The 22,656-nt window shown below is 37.1% G+C and overlaps 1 protein-coding gene across 1 annotated transcript in view; it reads right to left on the bottom strand.

Annotated features, from left to right (window-relative positions):
- Positions 1 to 22,656, bottom strand: part of camta1b (calmodulin binding transcription activator 1b) — a 395,800-nt gene that overhangs the window by 198,400 nt on the left and 174,744 nt on the right. The window contains 2 exon segments of the mRNA XM_073825386.1: positions 299 to 301; positions 13,289 to 13,356. Of these exon segments, the coding sequence (XP_073681487.1) occupies positions 299 to 301; positions 13,289 to 13,356 (71 nt within the window).

Raw genomic sequence — 22,656 nt, forward strand, 5'->3', positions numbered from 1 at the left:
TTTCACTTGATGGTCAATAGCGTCTTCCTGGACCACACGGACGTATCGCCACTCTAGTCAGCACCTGCTCATCCTTCACGTATCTTCAGCTCGCTGTGTTTTCTCTTTTCCAATTCCGTCAGATTTCTTCCTCTGCTCTTCCCGTATGGTTCAGTGCATCCTACGCGGCGTCTCTCATCCATCATCTCTCGTCGCTCTCCTCTGGCTCCTGTCTCTTTCTCTCTCTCTCTATTTCATATTGACATGTTGCCACTTCCCAGACCCCTCTCGTTTCATCTTGCTCAACTACCTCTCGGACGGCCTGCTTCGCTCAGGACCACCACCCTCCCAATACACACACACACACACACACACACACACACACACACACACACACACACACACACACACACACACACACACACACACACACACACACACACACACACACACACACACACGTCTGACTCATGTCTGTGAACACACAATAAATGGACTTCACTCACAAAGGTAAATGGAGAAACATGCACAATAAAGTACATGCACAGACAGTAGCCCACATATAAATCAAACAAAAAAAGCATGCACACATAAATGCTAAACACACACACACACACACACACACACACACACACACACACACACACACACACGTTGGGTTTACATGTTTTATGGGGACATTCCATAGGCGTAATGGTTTTTATACTGTACAAACCGTATTTTCTATGGCCCTACACCTACCCTACACCTAAACCTAGCCCTCACAGGAGATTGTGCACACTTTTACTTCATCAAAAAAACTCATTGTGCATGATTTATAAGCCTGTTTCCTCATGGGGACCTGAGAAATGTCCCCACAAGGTCAAAATCTACTGGTATTCCTATCCTTGTGGGGACATTTGGTCCCCACAACGTGATGAATACCAGGTACACACACACACACACACACACACACACACACACACACACACACACACACACACACACACACACACACACACACACACACACACACACACACACACAAACACACACAAACACACACAAATTCACACATAAATAAAATAGCATGCATGAACAAAAGCACCCATGCACACACACAAAAATGTCCCAGCTTATAAGGAACATTCTCGGGAACATTTTTAATGTTCTTGCAAGGTTCTATTAAAGTAATATCTGTAATGTCTTAGTTGGACATTTATCTAATGTTTGTTTTTTACATTAACATTATAATAATTTAATTATTAAATGTTGTTATGTGTCACTCAATCTCATATCCCATCATTTTGAGGTAAATTATTTTCAAAAGTCTGAAAATCTGTGTGTAACTTTAAGGAACGTCACTATTTTTGAAAGTTATTTTATTTTTCCAAAGTTTTTTTTTTTTTTTTGTATTTTAGTGTGTTTTAGTATTGTTTTAGTATGTGGGTTAAAATTCTGTAATGTTACGTGGTTGCTACCAAGGCATTACTCCCACTACCAAAAAGGTCAATATAACCCTTCTAAATAAATTATTATTACTGTGTTTCAGTAGTGACAAATTTGGGGAGAGGACAAATATTCCAAAACTTTCTGAAAATACAATATGAGAATGAACTGCACAAATACTACAAAAATGTACCTTGGATATTACGCAATTTGCATACATACTTTTTATTTCCAAGACCAACTGTGACTTTGGACCAGTTCCGTAGAAAGGTGCAAACATACAAAAGCACACAAAAAAAACAAATGCACACAAAAAACCGACAAATGCACATACAGTATATAAACACACAAGAAAACCTATAGAAAAAAGCACAAACATACAAATAAAAGTGCATGCACTAACATAAACATACTCACACAAACACAAAAAGCATGCACAAAAGCACACGCAAACACAAACAAATCCACATTCGGTAAACAGAAAAAAAAAAAAAATATATATATATACAAGAAGGCACAAACAAAAGCACTCAAAAACACACATTCATAAAAAGGCACATGCACGAAAAGCACACACACACACATGCACACTTGGGACGTCCAGTAAGTAATGGTATCAGTCTTTCTACATCATTGGCTGTGCTGAGCACTGACTCTATTGGTTTCAGATTGCTGTCTGACTGCTTTTGAACGCTCACATGCTGTGTGTATGTGCGCAGATGCTCGCATTCACTTCATAATCCAAACGCCCATCTTGGCAGGGTGTTAATGTAAACACAGCCCATTTGTCATCAGAAAATGTACGAAAAATCAGCTAACTCTCAAAATTTCAGATATATGTATGAGCTTTGACAGTGAAATGCAACTTGAAACATTGGATTTTTAATATACCGAAAGTATTAATCAACGATATTGACAAAATAAAAGGAGAAATCAATCAATCTTGTGGTTACGGTAATTAATCTGTCATTTTATCAACATTTTTGCATGCAAAATAAGGTAATCTACATTAAAAGGTTAAGTGCTACTCAACACATACTTAGCTTCTTATAAATAAACAAGTGTTTTATTGTGGAATTAGAATTGGCTATTACTGTCGACCATTTAAAGGGATAGTTCACCCAAAAATTTAAATGTGATGTTTATCTGCTTTCCCCCAGGGCATCCAAGATGTAGGTGACTTTGTTTATTTAGTAGAACACAAACAAACAACCGTTGCAGTCTGTCAGTCATATAATGGCAGTCAATGGGATCCACGACTTTGAGAGTCAAAAAAACATACACAGACAAAACCAAATTAAAGCCTGCGGCTCGTGACGATACATTAAGGTCTTAAGACACAAAACAATCAGTCTGTGCAAGAAACTGAACAGTGTTTATATAATTCTTTACCTCTGATCTACTGCAATGTCCAACTGTCCTGAGCGTGTTCACAACAGCCGGCACGTGTCGCGTCAACATGCAAGAACCTGAACCGGTACCACTAGAGTACCACATTGATTTCTCCTTTTATTTTGTCAATATTGTTGATTAATATTTACGGTATATTAAAAATCCATTGTTTTAAGTTGCATTTCACTGCTAAAGCTCATACATATATCTGATATTTTTAGAGTTAGCAGATTTTTCTTACATTTTCTGATGACAAATGGGCTGTTTTTACATTAACACTCTGCATAGTAGACGCATGCACAGAAGTGTATACGTCACTCATTGTTTATACTGCGCAGAGAGGTTGGTATGACAGCTACTCAAAATGGCAATTACTTGTGCTTATCTTGATTGCTGCAAACGATTAAAAACTAAAAGTTTACGTTTGCTTGTGCAAGCTCATCCGGGAGTGTTGACTTTTCACCTTTTCAAATTTTGAGCCTGACCAACTGAAGTTATGGGTGCTTGCTCTTCATCACGTGCCAGCTGTTGTGAACACGCTCAGGACAGTTGGACATGGTGGTGGATCAGAGGTAAAAAATGATATAAATATTGTTCAGTTTCTTGCACAGACTGTTTGTTTTTATGTGTTAAGACCTCAATGTATCATCACAAGCCGCAGGGTTTAATTTAGTTTTGTCTGTGTATGTTTTTTTGTCTCTCAAAGCCATGGGTCCCATTGACTGCCATTATATGACTGACAGACTGCAACGGTTTGAGTTAAAAATCTTTCCTACAAGTCACCACATCTTGGATGCTGTGGGGTAAGCGGATAAACATCACATTTTCATTTTTGAGTGAACTATTCCATTACCTAGGGTATCCAAGATGTAGATGAATTTGTTTCTTTAGTAGAACACAAACAAAGATTTTTAACTCAAACCGTTGCAGTCTGTCAGTCATATAATGGCAGTCAATGGGACCCACAGCTTTGAGAGTCAAAAAAACATACACAGACAAAACCAAATTAAACCCTGTGGCTTGTGACGATACATTGATGTCTTAAGACACAAAACGATCGGTGTGTGCAAGAAACTGAACAGTATTTATGTAATTATTTACCTCTGATCCACTGCAACGTTTAACTGTATTGAGTGCGTTCACAACAGCCGGCGCGTAACGCATCAAGGTGCTCTGGCAATGTAGTCTGTGAAAAGTCAACACTCCCGGATGAGTTTGCACAAGGAAACGTAATCTTTTAGTTTTTAATTGGTTGCCAGAATCAGGATAAGCACAAGTAATTACCATTGTGAGTAGCCGCTACGAACTGTGTAAACAATGACAGTGGAACGTTGCGGTATAAATACTGTTCAGTTTCTTGCACAGACCGATCGTTTTGTGTCTTAACACATCAATGTATCGTTACAAGCCGCAGGGTTTCATTTGGTTTTGTCTGCATTTGTTTTTTTTTTGCCTCTTAAAGGTTTGGTAACCATTGACTGCCATTATATGACTGACAGACTTCAACGGTTTGAGTTAAAAATTTTTTTTTTTTTTTTTACTGAATAAAAAAAGTCACTTTCATCTTGGATGCCCTGGGGGTAAGCAAATAAACATCAAATTTTCATTTTTGGGTGAACTATCCCTTTTATGTTGGGTTTCGTGACAGCATTAATGCAAACATTCACACATGCACACATACGCAATTTCCTTCTCTGCACTAATAAATGCCCAGTGTCTTGCCAGAAAGCATTAGTGCAGAGCAGAGAGTCTGTCTGCCGCTGCAGCGCGCCAACACATGCAGCACTAGCGGGAAGAGCCAGAGAAGCTGACGTACCGTCTGAGAGATGGCCCATCGCACAATTCATTATGGCAGGCACGCGATACACACACACACACACACACACACACACACACACACACACACACACACACACACACACACACACACACACACACAGTCTGAAACGGCCATAGCTTACATCTCCACGACCTCCTCTCACACTCACATACACACACACACTTACTGTTTGCTGTGTGAAAAGCGGTTGTTTATTTCCTGGAGGAATAGAGCGCTATGTTCGATGAAACCTTCAAAGCTCTCTGTTGTTATTTTGGTGTTTTAATAAAAGGCATGTCTGACAAACTGCTCATTCGGGATTATGGGAAGGCGCTCAAACAAGAGGTGGGCATCAAAGAGAAACTGATGTGTGTGTGTGTGTGTGTGTGTGTGAGAGAGAGAGTGTGAGTTCACACTGACAGAGCTTCTTTATTCAGTGAATGTGTGATGAAAATAACTGGACCATATCAGTATTATTTCATTATGCAGCATGTCAAAACGTCTCAGGATGCTTTGTTGTGTTTGTGAATTACAAGTACAAGTGTTTCCATACGTCAATCACAGATAATTCATGACAATCATGGGCTGCAACTATTTTATATATATGTATGTTATATACATGCATAACAATATGCTTTTTGTTAAGTTTTTGTTTGAGATAAAATCATAAAAATATTGCAAAGAAGACATTTACCATAATGTGTTCATTAAAATAAAATAAAATAAAATAAAATAAAATAAAATGTTTGTCACATGGTTTTGATTTTAGACATGAGTAAGATTAAATATTTTCTTAATTAAAAGTTAATTAAATTTAATTAAAACATTTAATTTAATTTTGAACTCAAGACACACTTCACAACCTGTAATAAAATAAAATAAAATAAAATAAAATAAAATAAAATAAAATAAAATAAACCAATGTTTGTCATAGGGTTTTGGACATGAGTAAAATTAAGTACCCTCTTAACCTTTACCCTTCTTAAAAGAATATTACATTAAATTTAAGAAAATGAAACTCAATCTATTTTTGTAGGTATTTGTAGAAATGGTAATTTTTTTTTATTCATTATTTTGAACTGAAGACTCACTTAACTCAAAAACACACCACAAAAGCTAATATATATATATATATATATAGATAGATAGATAGATAGATAGATAGATAGATAGATAGATAGATAGATAGATAGACAGATATTTAGCAGATGCTTAAAATAAAATAAAAGTGTTTACATTTACCCCAATGGCAAATAGTTTTTTTTTTTTTTTTTTACATATACAGAAAATATATGTATACTCAGTATACTCTAAATTGATAAAATATATTTCTGAAGAAAATTGTTAAATTGTTATCATCAATGAACATGAAATGTCCATATATTGTGAAGAAGTAGAAAAATGCCACCATTACTTCCAAAATCCCAAAATATGCAAGTTTCATTAACCTGTTCACAAATCTATATGCATGATAATATTTAACAATGTGATTTAAGCCCAAAACTACCTTTACATCACAACGCCTGTCTGCAAGACGTTTCGCGTCCACGAGAAGTTTAGCACTTCCCGACTTTCTAAGGGGCCGTTCACATGTCGCACCTAAAAACGCATGGAAAACGCTAGGCACGCCGCTTTCTTCCTTATCAACAAAGCGCTCGGGCGCTTGCGCTCCGGAAAGCGTCTGCCGTTTCTAAGCAACCATCAGCTGCGCTCTAGCTCCAAGCCTATGCGTCTCCATGCATTGTTTCTTCTATTAGCGTCAAAATAATGGGGGCTTGACAAATCATAAAGTTCAGGAAATCCCTGGACCACAATGATGAGCTGCTCCTTCATGTTTCTACAGAGATTTCAATGTAACGGAAAAACGCAAGGAAGCTGATTGGTTGGTTCATGTCACATGACCTGCGGTGCGCTTGCGGCATTCTGAAAAGTTGAGATGTTTTTATCTCGACGCGTCGCTTCCATTATGCGCACGCAAGCCGCGCGTCTACATTTGAAATAACGAACTTGAGCGAGCAAAAAACGCTACATGTGAACGGCCCCTTACACTCTCACCGCTCGCTCTGCAGCGCCGTCAATCCCACAATCCCCTGCTGCTCAGCTCCCATAGAGAACGAATTGAAAACGGCAGCTCAGCTCGTCTGACTTTGCACAGGTGGACACGTGTGATGAAAACAAAGCAGAAGATGAAGTGTAAAGCAGTCTTTAGACTATCATCACAGTCAAGTACAGTGTGTCGGTATATTGAATATATTCTGTTTGTGTCTAGATCTGCCAGTAGGTGTGTACATCACAGAGACAGAACAGATCAATCTCTCTTTCTTAGTCTCTCCTAGCTGAAAGTCAGATAAAACACACGCTGACTCACAATATATATGTGTGTGTTGCGTTTGTGCGTCCCTCCAACCAATCAAACGTCTGTTATGGATCAATTACCTCGACTTTCATGTTTGTCAACTCTGATGATAAACTGATACGGATCATTAGCGCTTTAATTGGTTGATTATGTACCTTTAAGAACAACCAGTGAGAATTTACGAACGAAGGTCCGTTCGGCGCAAGCGGTTTCTATTCTAGTCTTGCTTAAAATTCAGCACGGTGCAGACGGGTCTTCTCGGTTCACTGGCCTACAAAGTCCACTACAACTCGAGCAGGAAACATGAACTCCAGGAGACGAGCGGACACTTTCTCCTCCTTGCCCTCCCGCTTTCCTTCACTCTGTTTGTTATCAATTTTCTCCTCATTCTATCCTCCATCGGTTCGCTTTCAAAGAGCCCTGGGTGCATTTGCACATGAATGAGCGTGTGGTGTTTAATTACGACCTCAGATGCACTCCCCTTGTGGAGGAGAGGAGAGGCGCACGACACAAAGCAGATCAGCCAAATTAAACTTTGACAAAACGGCAGCGGGCACGCATTGGTATTCCTCAGACGTCATTGTTTTGATGGGAGAGGGCGCTTTATGTGCTGTTCTATTGAGAGAGAGAGACTGGAGGAGTCTGCACGGCGGACTCGGGAGGAGAGAAAGCACAGAAATCCAACCAAATTTACTGAGGTTTATGCTTTAGGCAGGAGAAAATTATTTGCCAATGGGATAAGAAAAATAAATTTGTCTTCCCTTTTGAATTAAATACCCGTATTTACCCCAATGGCAAAGAGTTGTTTTTTCTTCCTTGTTTTAAGGATAAACATCAGTCAATTTTATTACGTTTTCTGAAAAAAGACGAATAAACAGATTTATATCACTTCACTTCAAACTAAATTAAAAGTACAAATATGTTATGTAGTCTCTTAATTAATATGAAGTCACAAAAACTACATTTCAGAAACATAAATAATAATATGATTAATATTAATATTATTCATGAATTTATTATTATAATGTATATAACTCTTTGCATAATAATAATTATACAAATTATATCAATAATGAAATATTTTTTCTTATCAAGTAAAACTATCATAGTTAATGTCGTTTAACAAATACAAATATATTCAATGCAATTTCTCAATTAACATGTCTTAAAAACAACACATTTTTATTATTATTATGCATTGCATACCTAAACAAATTGTTTGTATGTGACACTGCACATATTTATCTTATTAAAAATTAAATTAAATTAAATTAAATTAAATTAAATTAAATTAAATGTAAAAAAAATAATGGTTTTGTGATAAATCTTTTTTTTTTTTTTTCTCCATAATTTTATCATTTCAAATAACATGCCTTGTCTGGCTAACCAAATGCTATTTAGTCAGATCAACCTCAAATTTTAATATTTAGTTTAAATTGAAATAAAAAAATGTTGCAAAGTGTAATAATGTACCCAACATAGTTCACAGGAAATTAATATACTCCTTGATGTCAGATCAAAAATAAAATAAAATAATAAAATATAAAAAATAAAATAAAAAATAAAATGATGCTTGTCATATAGTTGTGATTTTTTTTTTCATAATTTCATATTGTCAACAGCAAGCCTTTTCTGACCTATTCCTATTTTCAAATTATTTTCTTAGACCAACCTCAAATTTTAATATTTAGTTTGAATTAAAATGATAAAAATACTGCAAACTGTAACAGTGTACCTAACATAGCTCACAGGGAATTAATATAGTCCTTGATGTCATTACAGATCAAACATCAAAGAAAAAAGAAAAGAAAAAGAAAAACTATTCATTATTTTGGACGCACTGAACTCAGAAAGCAGAAACTGCAAAAACTGTAATTTATAGGAGTATTTTTAAGCAAATTGGAAAAACAAGACATAAATGATGTGGCCCTGGACCACAAAACCAACCATAAGTGTCATTTTTTCAAATAAATAAGCTTTTCATTGATGTATGGCTTGTTAGAATAGGACAGAGATACAACTATTTAAAAATCTAGAATCTGAGGGTGAATATTGAGAAAATCACCTTTAAAGTTGTCCAAATGAAGTTCTTAGCAATCCATATTACTAATCAAAAGTTAAAGTTTTGATATATGTGTGGTAGGAAATTTACAAAATATCTTCATGGAACATGATCTTTACTTAATATCCGAATGATTTTTGGCATAAAAGTAAAATCCAATAATTCAAAGTCAAAAAGTGTGGGGTGCTGCTACCGCAAAACTGAGTCTGTCACAGGCCTATTATCGACACTTGAAGCATCTTAGAACGATAGTAATGCCAAGATCTGCAAGGCATATCAAGGTTAGCACGCATAAATATGCACACACCAGAACAGATTTGCATATAAAAACACAAACACAAAGCCAGAACTCACACAATGCACAGCAGAGGAACATCAGTATATGATCTCAAACCCACCAATCAGTGCTATAAAAGCAATTGAATATCCAGAGATGAGATATCACGAGTGAATTACCCAACCGATCGTTTCATAAAGAGTCACTACTCAGATACAAGCACTCTTTTAACTTCAAATTAATACGACGACACAATCATCGCAGTGCTTTCATTGCTTTAATTATATTAGGAGATGAATGTGTGTGTGAGTGTTTAGGGGGTGATGTCGGCTGCGTATCTCCAGTCGTCGCTAGCAGTGTGAACTCACACTGGTTGTGACCCCTGAAGACAGCCTGGAGTCACGCAGGCTTCATTAGGAGCAGGAAAGCACTCGCTGCACTAAACAGCCATGGCAAATTGCAGACTGAAATCAGTGCCATTATGTAAAGGCAGGCCGGGGGCGGAGAGGGGCTGTGTGTGTGTGTGTGTGTGTGTGTGTGTGTGTGTGTGTGTGTGTGTGTGTGTGTGTGTGTCTGTGTGCACGTGTGTGTGTGTGCGCGAGGCTCAGTGGGAACGCTTGTGTTTACATGTGTGTTTGTGTGTTTGTGTGTGTGTAGAGGACAGTTGCCCGGCAGTCTCTTCCCTGCTGCTCCGCGTCCTGGCGCTGTCACACACTGCGATCGTATCATTAACGCTTCATCGTTAAGCTCTTATTTGGATGCACTTTTCTCATGTGACCCACATAATGAGAGCGCACAAATTCTCTTTAAAAGCAAATCTTTTTTTTTTTAAGATACAAAGCCATTCAAAAGTTTGAAGTCAGTAAGGTTTTTTCTTTCTTTTTTAATCAAATTCAAACTTTTATTTAGCAAGGACACGTTAAATTGATCAAAAGTAAATACACTTAAAAATGCAAAAGATTTCGGTCTGAAATAAATGTTTTTATATTCATCAAAGAATTCTGAAAAAAAAATGTATTACATATTTTGCTCTTGAAGAGCAAATCAGCATATTAGAGTGATTTCTGAAGGATAATGTGACACTGAAGACTGGAGTAATGATGCTGAAAAATCAGCTTCGCATCACACAAATAAATAAAATGTTAAAATATATTAAAATAGAAAACAGTTCTTTTAGATTGTAATAAAATTTCTCAAAATTACAGATTTTACTGTATTTTTGATCATATAAATACAGCCTCAGGAAGCATATTTATTTAAAATATATGTGACCCTGGACCACAAAACCAGTCTTAAGTCGCTGGGGTATATTTGTAGCAATAGCCAAAAATACATTGTATGGGTCAAAATTATTGATTTTTCTTTTATGCCAAAAATCATAAGGAAATTAAGTAAAGATCATGTTCCATGAAGATTTTTTGTAAAATTCCTACTGTAAATATATCAAAATGTAATTTTTGATTAGTAATATGCATTGTTAATAACTTAATTTGGACAACTTTAAAGGTGATTTTCTCAGTATTTTGATTTTTTGCACCCTCAGATTCCAGATTTTCAAACAGTTGTATCTCGGCCAAATATTGTCCTATCCTAACAAACCATACATCAATAGAAAGCTTATTTATTGAGCTTTCATATGATGTATACATCTCAGTTTTGTAAAATTTAACCTTATGACTGGTTTTGTGGTCCAGGGTCACATATATATTTTTAAAATCTGTAACACTTATATTTAGGGACCCATTCTCACCATTAACCACACTCTTAAAAAAAAGGTGCTTCACGATGCCATAGAAGAACCTTTTCTGATTAAATGATTCCCTAAAGAACCTTTAACATCTGAAGAACCTTTCTGTTTCACAAAAGGTTCTTTGTGGCGAAAGAAGCTTCTTCACATTATAAAAAGGTAAGCAAGAAATGGTTCTTTAAAGAACCTTTGACTGAAAGGTTCTGTGAAGAACCTTTTAAAGCACCTTTGTTTTTAAGGATGCAGTTGCTCATTAGCATTCATAATACTAGCATATTGGTGGTTTATTAGTATTTATAATCACATATGTGAGCCTGGACCACAAAACCAGTCATAAGGGTAAATGAAAGCTGGATAGGACAATATCTTGGCGAGATACAACTATTTGAAAATCTGGAATCAATGGGCGCAAAAAAATCATAATATTGAGAAAATCGCCTTTAAAATTTGTCCAAATAAAGTTCTTGACAATGCATATTACTAATAAAAAATTAAGTTTTGATATATTTACGACAGGAAATTTACAAAATATCTTCATGGAACATCTTTACTTAATATCCTAATGATTTTTGGCATAAAAGAAAAAATGATAATTTTGTCCCATACAGTGTATTTTTGGCTATTGCTACAAATATATCAGTGCTACTTAAGATTTTGTGGTCCAGGGTCACATATTAATGTCTTATTCTGCATGATCATAATTTAGATTCCTTAATCCACCCCTAGCCTATAACAACTATTTAAGCAGCAATTTAGTAGTTTATTGAGGCAGAAGTTGTATTTAAGAGTTAGTTAATAGTGAGAATTGATCTCTAAACTAAAGTGTGACCAAAAATATTACTGACTCAAATCTCTTAAAAGGTAGTGCATATACTTTTAGTATTCTAGTAAGACATTTAATGCATTGTGCAATTTCTTTTATTATATATATATGTCACTCTTAAAAATGTCTAAATATCATTGCATTTTGAATTACCTGTCAAGGTTTTTATAAATTGGTAAATGGAGATGTTTCAATTAAAACCTCTTTTGTAATATGCTATAGAAAAATCTTATGCAAATCAAAAACTCACAAAGTTCTGAGTGTATAAATAGAATTCATTTATCATTTAAATTAGTCATTTAAAACCAACAAACTTCTTAGTTCTACTTAAAAAGTGTCCTTTTGCTTCTAAAATAAATGACACTTTATATTCTGTTATCTAATGCAATGACACTGAGATATTTTTATGCACAGCTTAATTCTTAAAATATGTTTTGGGGGCAGAGCATAAGTGTCTGTGTGCCTACGTAAAACACAACAAATAAAAAAAAACATCTCATGAGTCATTTGGTATCTGATGTCAGAGCTGAATCACTAAATGTCTTACACAAGAAAACGAGGTTGTTTCCAAAAGACTCAAGCAGTTGTGTGCTCAGTAAAGCGGCTCTTGTTTGCCTCGCTGTACTTACAAATATGTGCGTACACGTTCGGTGAATGACAGGTCCAGATGCCGGCCAGGCAACCTCTGTCCATGTAAACAGCACTTGAACATTTTTAGTTTCCCTTGATTTGGCTTCCATACAGCCCTTGCCCTTTCCACAGCTTTCTGTTTATGAATAAATCCAAACTTATCTTTCTGGCCCGCCGCAGATAAGCATGCAAAATTGCTCTTTTTGAGACCGTTGGATATTTTCGCCTATACTCACAAGTTCCTTATGTTACGATTACATTTAATTGCGTGGCCTTCTATAGAATTACACTGCACTGAAAACATTTGGAACGTCAAAGTTTAGAATTAATCTGCGTGCCATTTGGTCGCTCTTGACGTGCACTTCATATATAACCACATATTATCTTAATTTGCATTCATCATCATATCACAGCTGTTATCTCTCAGGATAGATATAGAAACTTGCATTAAAAGTAAAAAGCTTTTTCATTAGCGCTGCTCGGTAAATCAAGTAACACTGTAAATTTCGTGCTGAGCCCTTATCACCGTAGGGTGATGTTCGACGATCTCACCACATTACCACCCACGTTAATGGCATTGGTGAGCAAAGACAGAATTAAGCTAATAGACCTGGCCACATCTTGCATTATAAATAGTCATTAATATTCCATTATCTGTCTGCATATGCCCACGAAATGTGCAAGAACTGGCAGCTGTGCTGAAACATACCTTTCTGCTTTTCAGGTAACACTGAGCACTCGAAATGAGGAAACGCTGCCACGCTTGTCATCTTACCTGGTTTTGGGGGACGTCGTCAGCCACTCCTCATGCTTTTCAAACGTAATCAAGTAGGCCGCTATCTCCTGCAATAAAACAAATGAAGAAGCATTTACAATTGTGCTCATTTTACTCTCTAAAATGTCTTTAAAATGCTGATCACATAGTTCAAAGACATAACAATGTTAATCTCATATATCAGTTGAGATATTGGATAAGAAAAATGTTTTCTATTTTAAGGAAAAAAAAAAAATCCTAGGTATTACACGTTCTTACACCATTCTTTAATTTCTTTCTGGTCACAGAAAAGAAGCACCAAAAAGAGTTTGCCAAAAAAAACTAAAACCTTAAAAGTTAACAAGGTCTAGACAGAGAATATAGATATAACAATGGATGGATGGATGGATGGATGGATGGATAGATAGAACTATATAATGACAGATAGAACAACAGATAGAATAAGAGAATGATAGATAGAATGAGAGAATGATAGACAGAACGACAGACAGACAGACAGACAGACAGATAGATAGAACTATTAAATGATAAATAGAATTAGAGAACGATAGAACGACAGACAGACAGACAGACAGACAGACAGACAGACAGACAGATAGATAGATAGAACTATAAAATGATAGACAGAACAACAGATAGAATGAGAGAATGATAGAGAGAATGACAGAACGAGAGAATGATAGAGAGAATGACAGACAGACAGACAGACAGACAGACAGATACAGAGATAGATAGATAGATAGATAGATAGATAGATAGATAGATAGATAGATAGATAGATAGATAGATAGATAGATAGATAGATAGATAGAACTATAAAATGATAGACAGAACAACAGATAGAATGAGAGAATGATAGATAGAACGACAGAACGAGAGAATGATAGAGAGAATGACAGACAGACAGATACAGAGATAGATAGATAGATAGATAGATAGATAGATAGATAGATAGATAGATAGATAGATAGAACTATAAAATGATAGACAGAACAACAGATAGAATGAGAGAATGATAGACAGAACGACAGACAGACAGACAGACAGATAGATAGAACTATTAAATGATAAATAGAATTAGAGAACGATAGAACGACAGACAGACAGACAGACAGACAGACAGACAGACAGACAGACAGACAGACAGACAGACAGACAGACAGACAGACAGACAGACAGACAGACAGACAGACAGATAGATAGATAGATAGATAGATAGATAGATAGATAGATATAGATAGATAGAACTATAAAATGATAGACAGAACAACAGATAGAATGAGAGAATGATAGATAGAATGACAGAACGAGAGAATGATAGAGAGAATGACAGACAGACAGACAGACAGACAGACAGACAGACAGACAGACAGACAGACAGATAGATAGATAGATAGATAGATAGATAGATAGATAGATAGATAGATAGAACTATAAAATGATAGACAGAACAACAGATAGAATGAGAGAATGATAGATAGAACGACAGAACGAGAGAATGATAGAGAGAATGACAGACAGACAGACAGACAGACAGACAGACAGACAGACAGACAGACAGACAGACAGACAGACAGACAGACAGACAGATAGATAGATAGATAGATAGATAGATAGATAGATAGATAGATAGATAGATAGATAGATAGATAGAACTATAAAATGATAGACAGAACAATAGATAGAATGAGAGAATGATAGATAGAACGACAGAACGAGAGAATGATAGAGAGAATGACAGACAGACAGATACAGAGATACAGAGATAGATAGATAGATAGATAGATAGATAGATAGATAGATAGATAGATAGATAGATAGATAGATAGATAGATAGATAGATAGATAGAACAAGAACAATAGATAGAACGATATAAAGACAGACAGACAGATAGATATTACATGTTAGCTTTGATGTTATGAAACTATTGAAAGTACTAATACAAATGTATCCAAGCTGAGTGAGTTTTTTTTCTCTCTCAGGTGCTATAAAATTGACCAGCTTTCTTCTGCAGTCCTTATAAACCTAGAGTACTCCATTTAAACTCCACAAAACACTGTCATATAAATTTAGCGAGTGTTTTCCAACAACATGATCTTGTGAAACAAGGTTTGAGCATTAGTATGAGCAACCCGTCCATCTCCGAGCCAAGGTACAAGAGTCGCGGATGTTTCTAGATGACCTGAGGATGACCATCATTCATCCGTCGCTCCGGGGTATTCCTAAAGTGTTCAGACTGCCCGCTGAGCAGATGTCAAGAGGCAGATTACACAGCCCCGAGGGGCGAATCGCATCTTCAGTCCTACAGCCAATCAGCATGCCATATCGACTATCAACTCGTCTGACAAGTGGCAATCGTATCGCTGTGCACCAACCACTGCAGAGCTTAAGACAACATTCACGTGCACATGAGTTACTTGTGCCTGAATTCTGAGATCAGTTGAAAGACCGATCTCATTTTATGCACCAGTGGGCTCATTTGAGCAAAGCGTGAGGAGAATCGTGTCTGGGCTTCTAGAATCCAGAGAAACAACGTACGTCACATATATATATTAACAGCTCTATCACAGCTGTTCGCGCTTTATATGAAGCAGAATGTGCCTAAAGAGAGGGGATTCGGGTAACAAGTGGCGCATGTCTACAGGACAGACACATCAGGACGCTCTTCACAAGGGTAGAGTGTTCGGCTGACAGTCACGCGAAAGATTCGCTGTGTATCTACATGCGGCCATATGCTCTCTTGGCTCGGCTGTGAGAACAGGCAGAAGGCCCAGGGAAGTGTATGGGAACACAACTGGCAATGTTCTCTCTTGGTTTCAATTTAGAGATGCCAACTTGTGCAGTGCCAATTTAACCCTGCTGCCCTCATTATTGAAGGCAAAGAGGGAAGGGATGGGTCTAACAGGAGAAATGAGTAGCGCATTAAAGAGCCAAGAGGAAAGAGGAAGTGTTCATAAACACAACGGTCTAGAGTAGAGTTGTTAGCCATTCAGAAAAGAATCAAGAGTGTTTTTTAATTCTGAGTTAATTGTTGAATTGGAATAGAATCTAGTTTAATCTAGGAATTTAATCAGAGCACACAGAATGCACAATTGCTGAATATAAATTTAAGAAGGTTGAATTAAAATGAACCAAGTGTCAGATTTAAAAGGATAGCTCATCCAGAATGTTATCATAAAAACATTTTGTTCCAAACCTGTATGACTTTGTTACTTCTGCAGAACACAAAGATATTGCAAAGAAAGCTAGGATTAGACCAAACTACACCGAACCTCACTGACTTTCATTTTTTCCTTAAGTTTATACTGCATATTTTTTGTTCCTTAGAATAAGGAGATGCATACAGGTTTGGAATGATATGAAAGTAAGCAAATGCTGACAGAATATGACATTTTTGGGTGATCTATCTATTTATGAAGCATGATTCATAAAGGCAATGTTGAATGTTGGCTTGACAAAGTCTTATCTAAAAGTTTAAAAAGTCATACAATTTAAGTCTCTAAGCTGTTAGATAGAACCAATGAGCGAATGATGGATCGAAGTAACAATGTATCTAAGTAACGATGGACAGATGGATCGAAGTAACAATGGATGGATCAAAGTAATGATGGATGGATGGATGGATGGATTGTAGTAACAATGAATGGATAGATTGAAGTAACAATGGATGGATGGATCAAAGTAAAGATGGATGGATGGATGGATCAAAGTAAGGATGGATGGATGGATGGAGACAGAAACAGAGCAATAGGACCAATGAATGATGGACCAAAAGAACAATGTATTCATGGTTGGCTGGATGAATTAATGGAACAACAGACAGTGAAATATAACCTGAACGAATGATGGATCAAAAAAAAAAAAAAAAAATGAATGGATGGATGGATGGATGGATGGATGAATGTAACAATAGAGAGAAATAGAACCAATGAACGAAATGATGGATCGAAGGAACAATTTATGGATGGATGGATGGATGGATGGAACAAGAGAGTGATACAACCAATGAAAGATTAATAGTTTGAAAGAACAGTGGATGGAAGGATGGATGGATGGATGAAAAGAACAATTGACAGAGCGATAGAACCAATGCACAAATTATAGAACGAAGCAACAATTAATGGATGGATGGACGGAAGGATGGATGGAACAACAGACAGAGAAAGAGAACCAATGAATGAATAATGGATAGAAGAAACAATTAATTGATGGATGGATCGATAGATGGATGATTGATTGGATGAATGGAACAGAGAAATACAACCAATGATGAATGAAAACAAATGATGGATCAAAGGAACAATTTATGGATGGATAGAACAATAGAGTGATACAACCAATGAATGATTGATAGATTGAAAGAACAGTGGATGGATGGAACAATAGAGCGATACAACCAATGGATGACTGATATATTGAAAAACAGTGGATGGATGAAACAATAGCGCGATACAACCGATGAACGATTGACAGTTTGAAATGCAAGTGGATGGATTGATGGATGAGTGGATGGAAAGAACGATAGAGCAACAGAACCAACGAATGAAAGATGGATTAAAGGACCAATTAATAGAAGGATGGATGGATGGAACAATAGAGCAACAGAATCAGAATCAATGAATGAATGATGGTTTGAAAAAACAATAGATTAATGGATGGATGGAAATAATTATAGAGCGATAGAACAATGAACGATTGATGGATCGGTGGATGGATGGATGGAACAATAGAGCAGTAGAACCAATGAATGAATGATGGTTCGAAAGAACAATGGATAGATGGAGCAATAGAGAAACAGAATGAACAAATGAATGATGGTTTAAAAAAAAGAACAATAAATGGATAGATATGGAGAGAATGATAGAGCAATAGAACAAACAAAAAATGAATGACCAATTAAACAACATAATGATAGAACAATGTATAGATGGATAGATCTCCAGCACCACAGCAAAGGAAATGATATTTTGCCACAATCTTCTGCAACAGATCAAATGGAGAAGCATTTCAAATGTTTATCTAAATTAACTGCAATTTTTGTGCACCAAAAAAATCACAGACATACATGCTGGTCACCAAACAAGGGGTCACAACATCCACACCACTTAGCCCAAAACCAAGACAATAACACTGAGCAAATGAGGAAAAATCCAGCTAGTATTATGGAATGTGAGACTGGATAATCTGCTAGTGTTATCTTTTGAAACTTATCAGATATGGCTTCTGACAGCGGGGCATGTGTGCCAACTCAACCGGCGGCCTCTTTGTTGTTTTCTGTTTTATGTGACCGCAACACATATTCTTTGTTGTCCTGTTCACCGTTGGGCCGGGCCTGCATTTTCACAGTCTGATTGTTTGTTACACTGGGACCCCGGGAATGTCCTGGCACTGCCGCTGATGGACTGAATGAAAAACAATGACCCGCTGTAATTTGGAAAACAAGCATCAAGACAGATACCGAGCATCGGGGAGCCGTGCCTTTGTCAAATTCTGTTTATTCAGGAGTCAATTCTCAGCGGCCCCCTCGTCTTTACTGTCCCATCTCACCCTAGTTTTCCTCATTTTCCGATAAGCTTGCTTTTTTGTGCTTCCTACACTTTCCCAGCACTCCTCCCCTCCTCTTTGCTCTCGCTGCCTTATTATTCCTCTGTTCCGTGCTCCTAACTCAGAGCTGTAGTCACCAAAGAGATTATATGACAAAGTCATTTTGCATTGAAATGAAGATGAAGGCCTCGGGGCTTCAGCGTTCTGCCAGAGAACATCCCTTCTCCGTTCTCTCGCTTCTCCCGTTCCCCCTCCCTCCGACTTCCCACGAACCCCGGGGGCCAGTCGTTCGGCTTCTAGCGAACCTGCTCCAGGCGGCTCTTTCCCTAACCTACAGCTAACCTGAAGGGCGGCGCCGACGCCTCGCTCTGACTGCCAATGAGTGCCTCCAAGTTTGCCACTCAGGAGCCGACAAATCTGAAACTCCTCAAAGCGCTCTTTAAACTATAGTAGGGGGTAAACGGGAGTCAAGAGAGGCGTGTGAGAAGGAACCGGCGTTCCAGACGAACTGAAGTGTCTTCTTCCTTCCAGACAATGCCACTCTCTCTCCCTCTTTCTCTCTCTCTCTCTCTCTGGCTTATGTCTTGAATGCTTGTTGCTAAACTTTATGAAATGCAAATCGGCCTCCTGTGAAAATGATCTTTGAAACACTTCTAACAATTCAACACCAAAGGAAGACATGAGCAAATCCTGCTACCTGTTTCAAAAGGCCAGGCCTGCCATCCGTCTCCCTCTGTTGTTCCCAATATGAAAGAGAAGAAGTCGTGAACAATATGACTCCCTGACAGGTTTATTTAAAGGGAAGCGTTCGAGCTGCAAAACAGACGCGGTGGAAAACGTGTGGATTTCGCGTCGCCGTCGAGCTTGTGAAAAAGGCGGAACGACTATCGAGTTCAATTACTCCAGCTATTAATTCAAAGTGTCAGTCCCTCTTTGATGAAGCACTTTGTCGAAGTGATCAAGCCGGCCCGCTGGAGCTCAGGGGAGTCTTTTGTTGCTTGACCATGGGTAACACTCTAGAATTAGCTAAGGCAAAAAAGGCAATTACATAAAAAAAAAAAAAAATCAAAGTCTTTTGCTACAAGATCCATGCTGCGCTAAAGCAATGCACCAATATGACAAAAATTTTTTGAATGTTAGGAATGGGCATCGGAAGTGACAGCAATGATCAATCATGATGCATCACATGGCTTTTACTGAATTTTAAAATCAGCAATACCTAATGTACACAAATGTGTCAAAAAGGGGATTGTGAGATTTTTGGCAGTGCCTTGTGGTTTGATTAATTACATTTACACAAAAACTGCACAAGGCAGGATTTTAATGAGTTTTTAAAAAAAGTAGACATTTTTATTGAACTATGCTCTATTAAAACTTGATGTTTCCACTGGTTTAAAAATGCTCATGCCACTTATTAAGATGAATACAGTAAGCAGCAAGTAAAGCTGAGACTTTGAACATTTGCTCAATGGTGTTGCAAGAAAAATTTAACACAATAAAAAAATTAAATAATCAAAAATACTAAAATAAAATAGAATGAGATGTAATGAGATGGGACCTCCCTGCACTAACTAAAATGCCCATTCCTAATACAAAGCTTGTAAAATGTGCTCTTACATCTCTGAATGATTTCTGCATAATTCATATTAAGCTCCTAATTTAGGCCAAGATGGAGGCCTTGTAGTTCTGCTGAGGGTCATCCTAAAACCGAGTCTCATTCGACCAAACGCGAATGCACTTTAAACCCAAACTGCTCCCCGAGGCGCCGTGAAGAAAGCCGGAGAGAGTCTTCATTCTGCTGAAAATACTCTCCTCCACAATTTGCTGCAGGGTGAAGAAAATTTTGCATGACAGATCCTTTTTGAATACGTGCCCTGATTCATTAGCGCAGGACTCCATCACACTCGGTTCCTGCCATGGTCCCCACAGGTACCCTTAAATCCTGAGTTACATAGATGGCTGGCAGTTTCCGAAATGAGTATTAGTCAGAGCGCACCCTGCTGAACTGTGCTGAACGCACTTAAACCAACACTCACACGTTATCAAGAAGCAGACGTTATAAAGCGGTACGGTCAGCTCCGGTGTGAGCACACCATCACTTCTAATCTGTGTAACCGTGGGGTTCCTTAAGGGCAGCCTGGTCCACCAGCCGGGAAAGACTGGGGTGTGAAGAAACATACTGTACAGTACTGTACCAGTCAAAAGTTTGGAATAATTAAGATTCTGGAATGTTTATTTGATCAAAAATACAGCAATATTATGAAATATTATTACAAATTAAAATAACTGATTCCTATTTAAATACATTTTAAAATGTAATTTATTTCTGTGATGCAAAGCTCAATTTTCATTATAATTACTTCAGTCTTTAGTGTCACATGACCCTTTAGAAATCATAATATGCTGATTTTCTGCTCAAGAAACATTACTCATTATTATCAATGTTAAAAATAGTTTTTACTGCTTAATAATTTTGTGAAAACAGTGATACATTACCATTAAAAAGCTTGGGATAAGAAATATTAAAAAAAAATAAAAATCAGCAAGGACATATAATGGTCACATTTTACTTTTTAATATAGTGTTAATTTATGATATAACATTTCAAATAAATTCTGTTATTTTAAACTTTTTTTAAATCAAAGAGTTCTAAAAAAGAAATACACTGAAAAATTCAACTTTGCATCAAAGGAATAAATTACATTTTAAAATATAGCTGCAAGCAGTGATTACTGGGGTTTAAGCGCTTTGGGCATTAAATGAAAAAAGACATTATGTAGCAAGCCTTTTCTTGCAAATACAGGAATTTTACCATAGAAATATTATGTTTTGTAATGTTTATGACTGTTGGTCCGATCTCCTAAAACTTTGCATGCTTGTTAGGATTTTGGGTAAATTTGGACAGGCCCCTTTTCTAAACGAATCTTAGCTTGCCAAAGGGTAAATTGCAACATTTTTTGATAATTATTGACCTAGAGAGTCCAGAGAATTCTACTGCAGTGTTTTTTTTCCAGATGAGTGCAAAACCTAAGACTAGCTTGCAAAAGTTTACATCTTCTCAATCATTTAACAAACGATTTGATTGACAGCAGGGGTTCTACAGGAGTTCGGTGTTATGATCATTGAAAACCACGCACAACAAAACCATGCAAGTACAATTGTTTACATCCTTGAAAAACGTGATATCGCACCTCAGTGGCCGATTTCTTTCAAATTTTTCATAGACCTTTGGGGCCTTGAGTCACACAGGACCACAGAGTTTCATTCCCATCGGCCTCCAATAACCATGTCTAATAGGCGCTCAATCTTTATTGGCCAATGGCAGCCATGTTTTTTTGAGATACGCAAATGTCCTTACAGAGACATGTGGCACTTTGGACCAAGACCATGCACATCGATTTTCATGTTGATAGGACAAATGGTTGCGTAGATATAGCCATTTTTATATTTTTATCCTCCTATAGCGCCACCAAGTGGCCAAACGCCGCAATTTTTGTCCTGCCATCTCAGATTAAGCTCTTGCATAAGTGTTCTGAGTTTGGCGAAGATATTTCATTCCATTCAGGAGTTTTACTAAAAGTTGCCCTGCCCCTTTCTAACACTTTGGCTTTCCCTTGCGATGGTGAGTCGAAAGTTCAACTTTTTTTTTTTTTTGATAATTATTGATATTCGCTTTCCAGAGAATCTTTCTGCGGTGGTTTGGTTCCGATCGGGCAAATAATCTATGACTAGTTTGCAAAAGTTTTGCAACCAACATACCAGTACCTAAAAATTGTGCTAAAGACATAAGACTGCGACTGACGGTTTAGGGGTTATAAGTGAT

Source organism: Garra rufa, chromosome 20 (genome assembly GCF_049309525.1).
Source record: "Garra rufa chromosome 20, GarRuf1.0, whole genome shotgun sequence".
Lineage (NCBI taxonomy): Eukaryota > Metazoa > Chordata > Actinopteri > Cypriniformes > Cyprinidae > Garra > Garra rufa.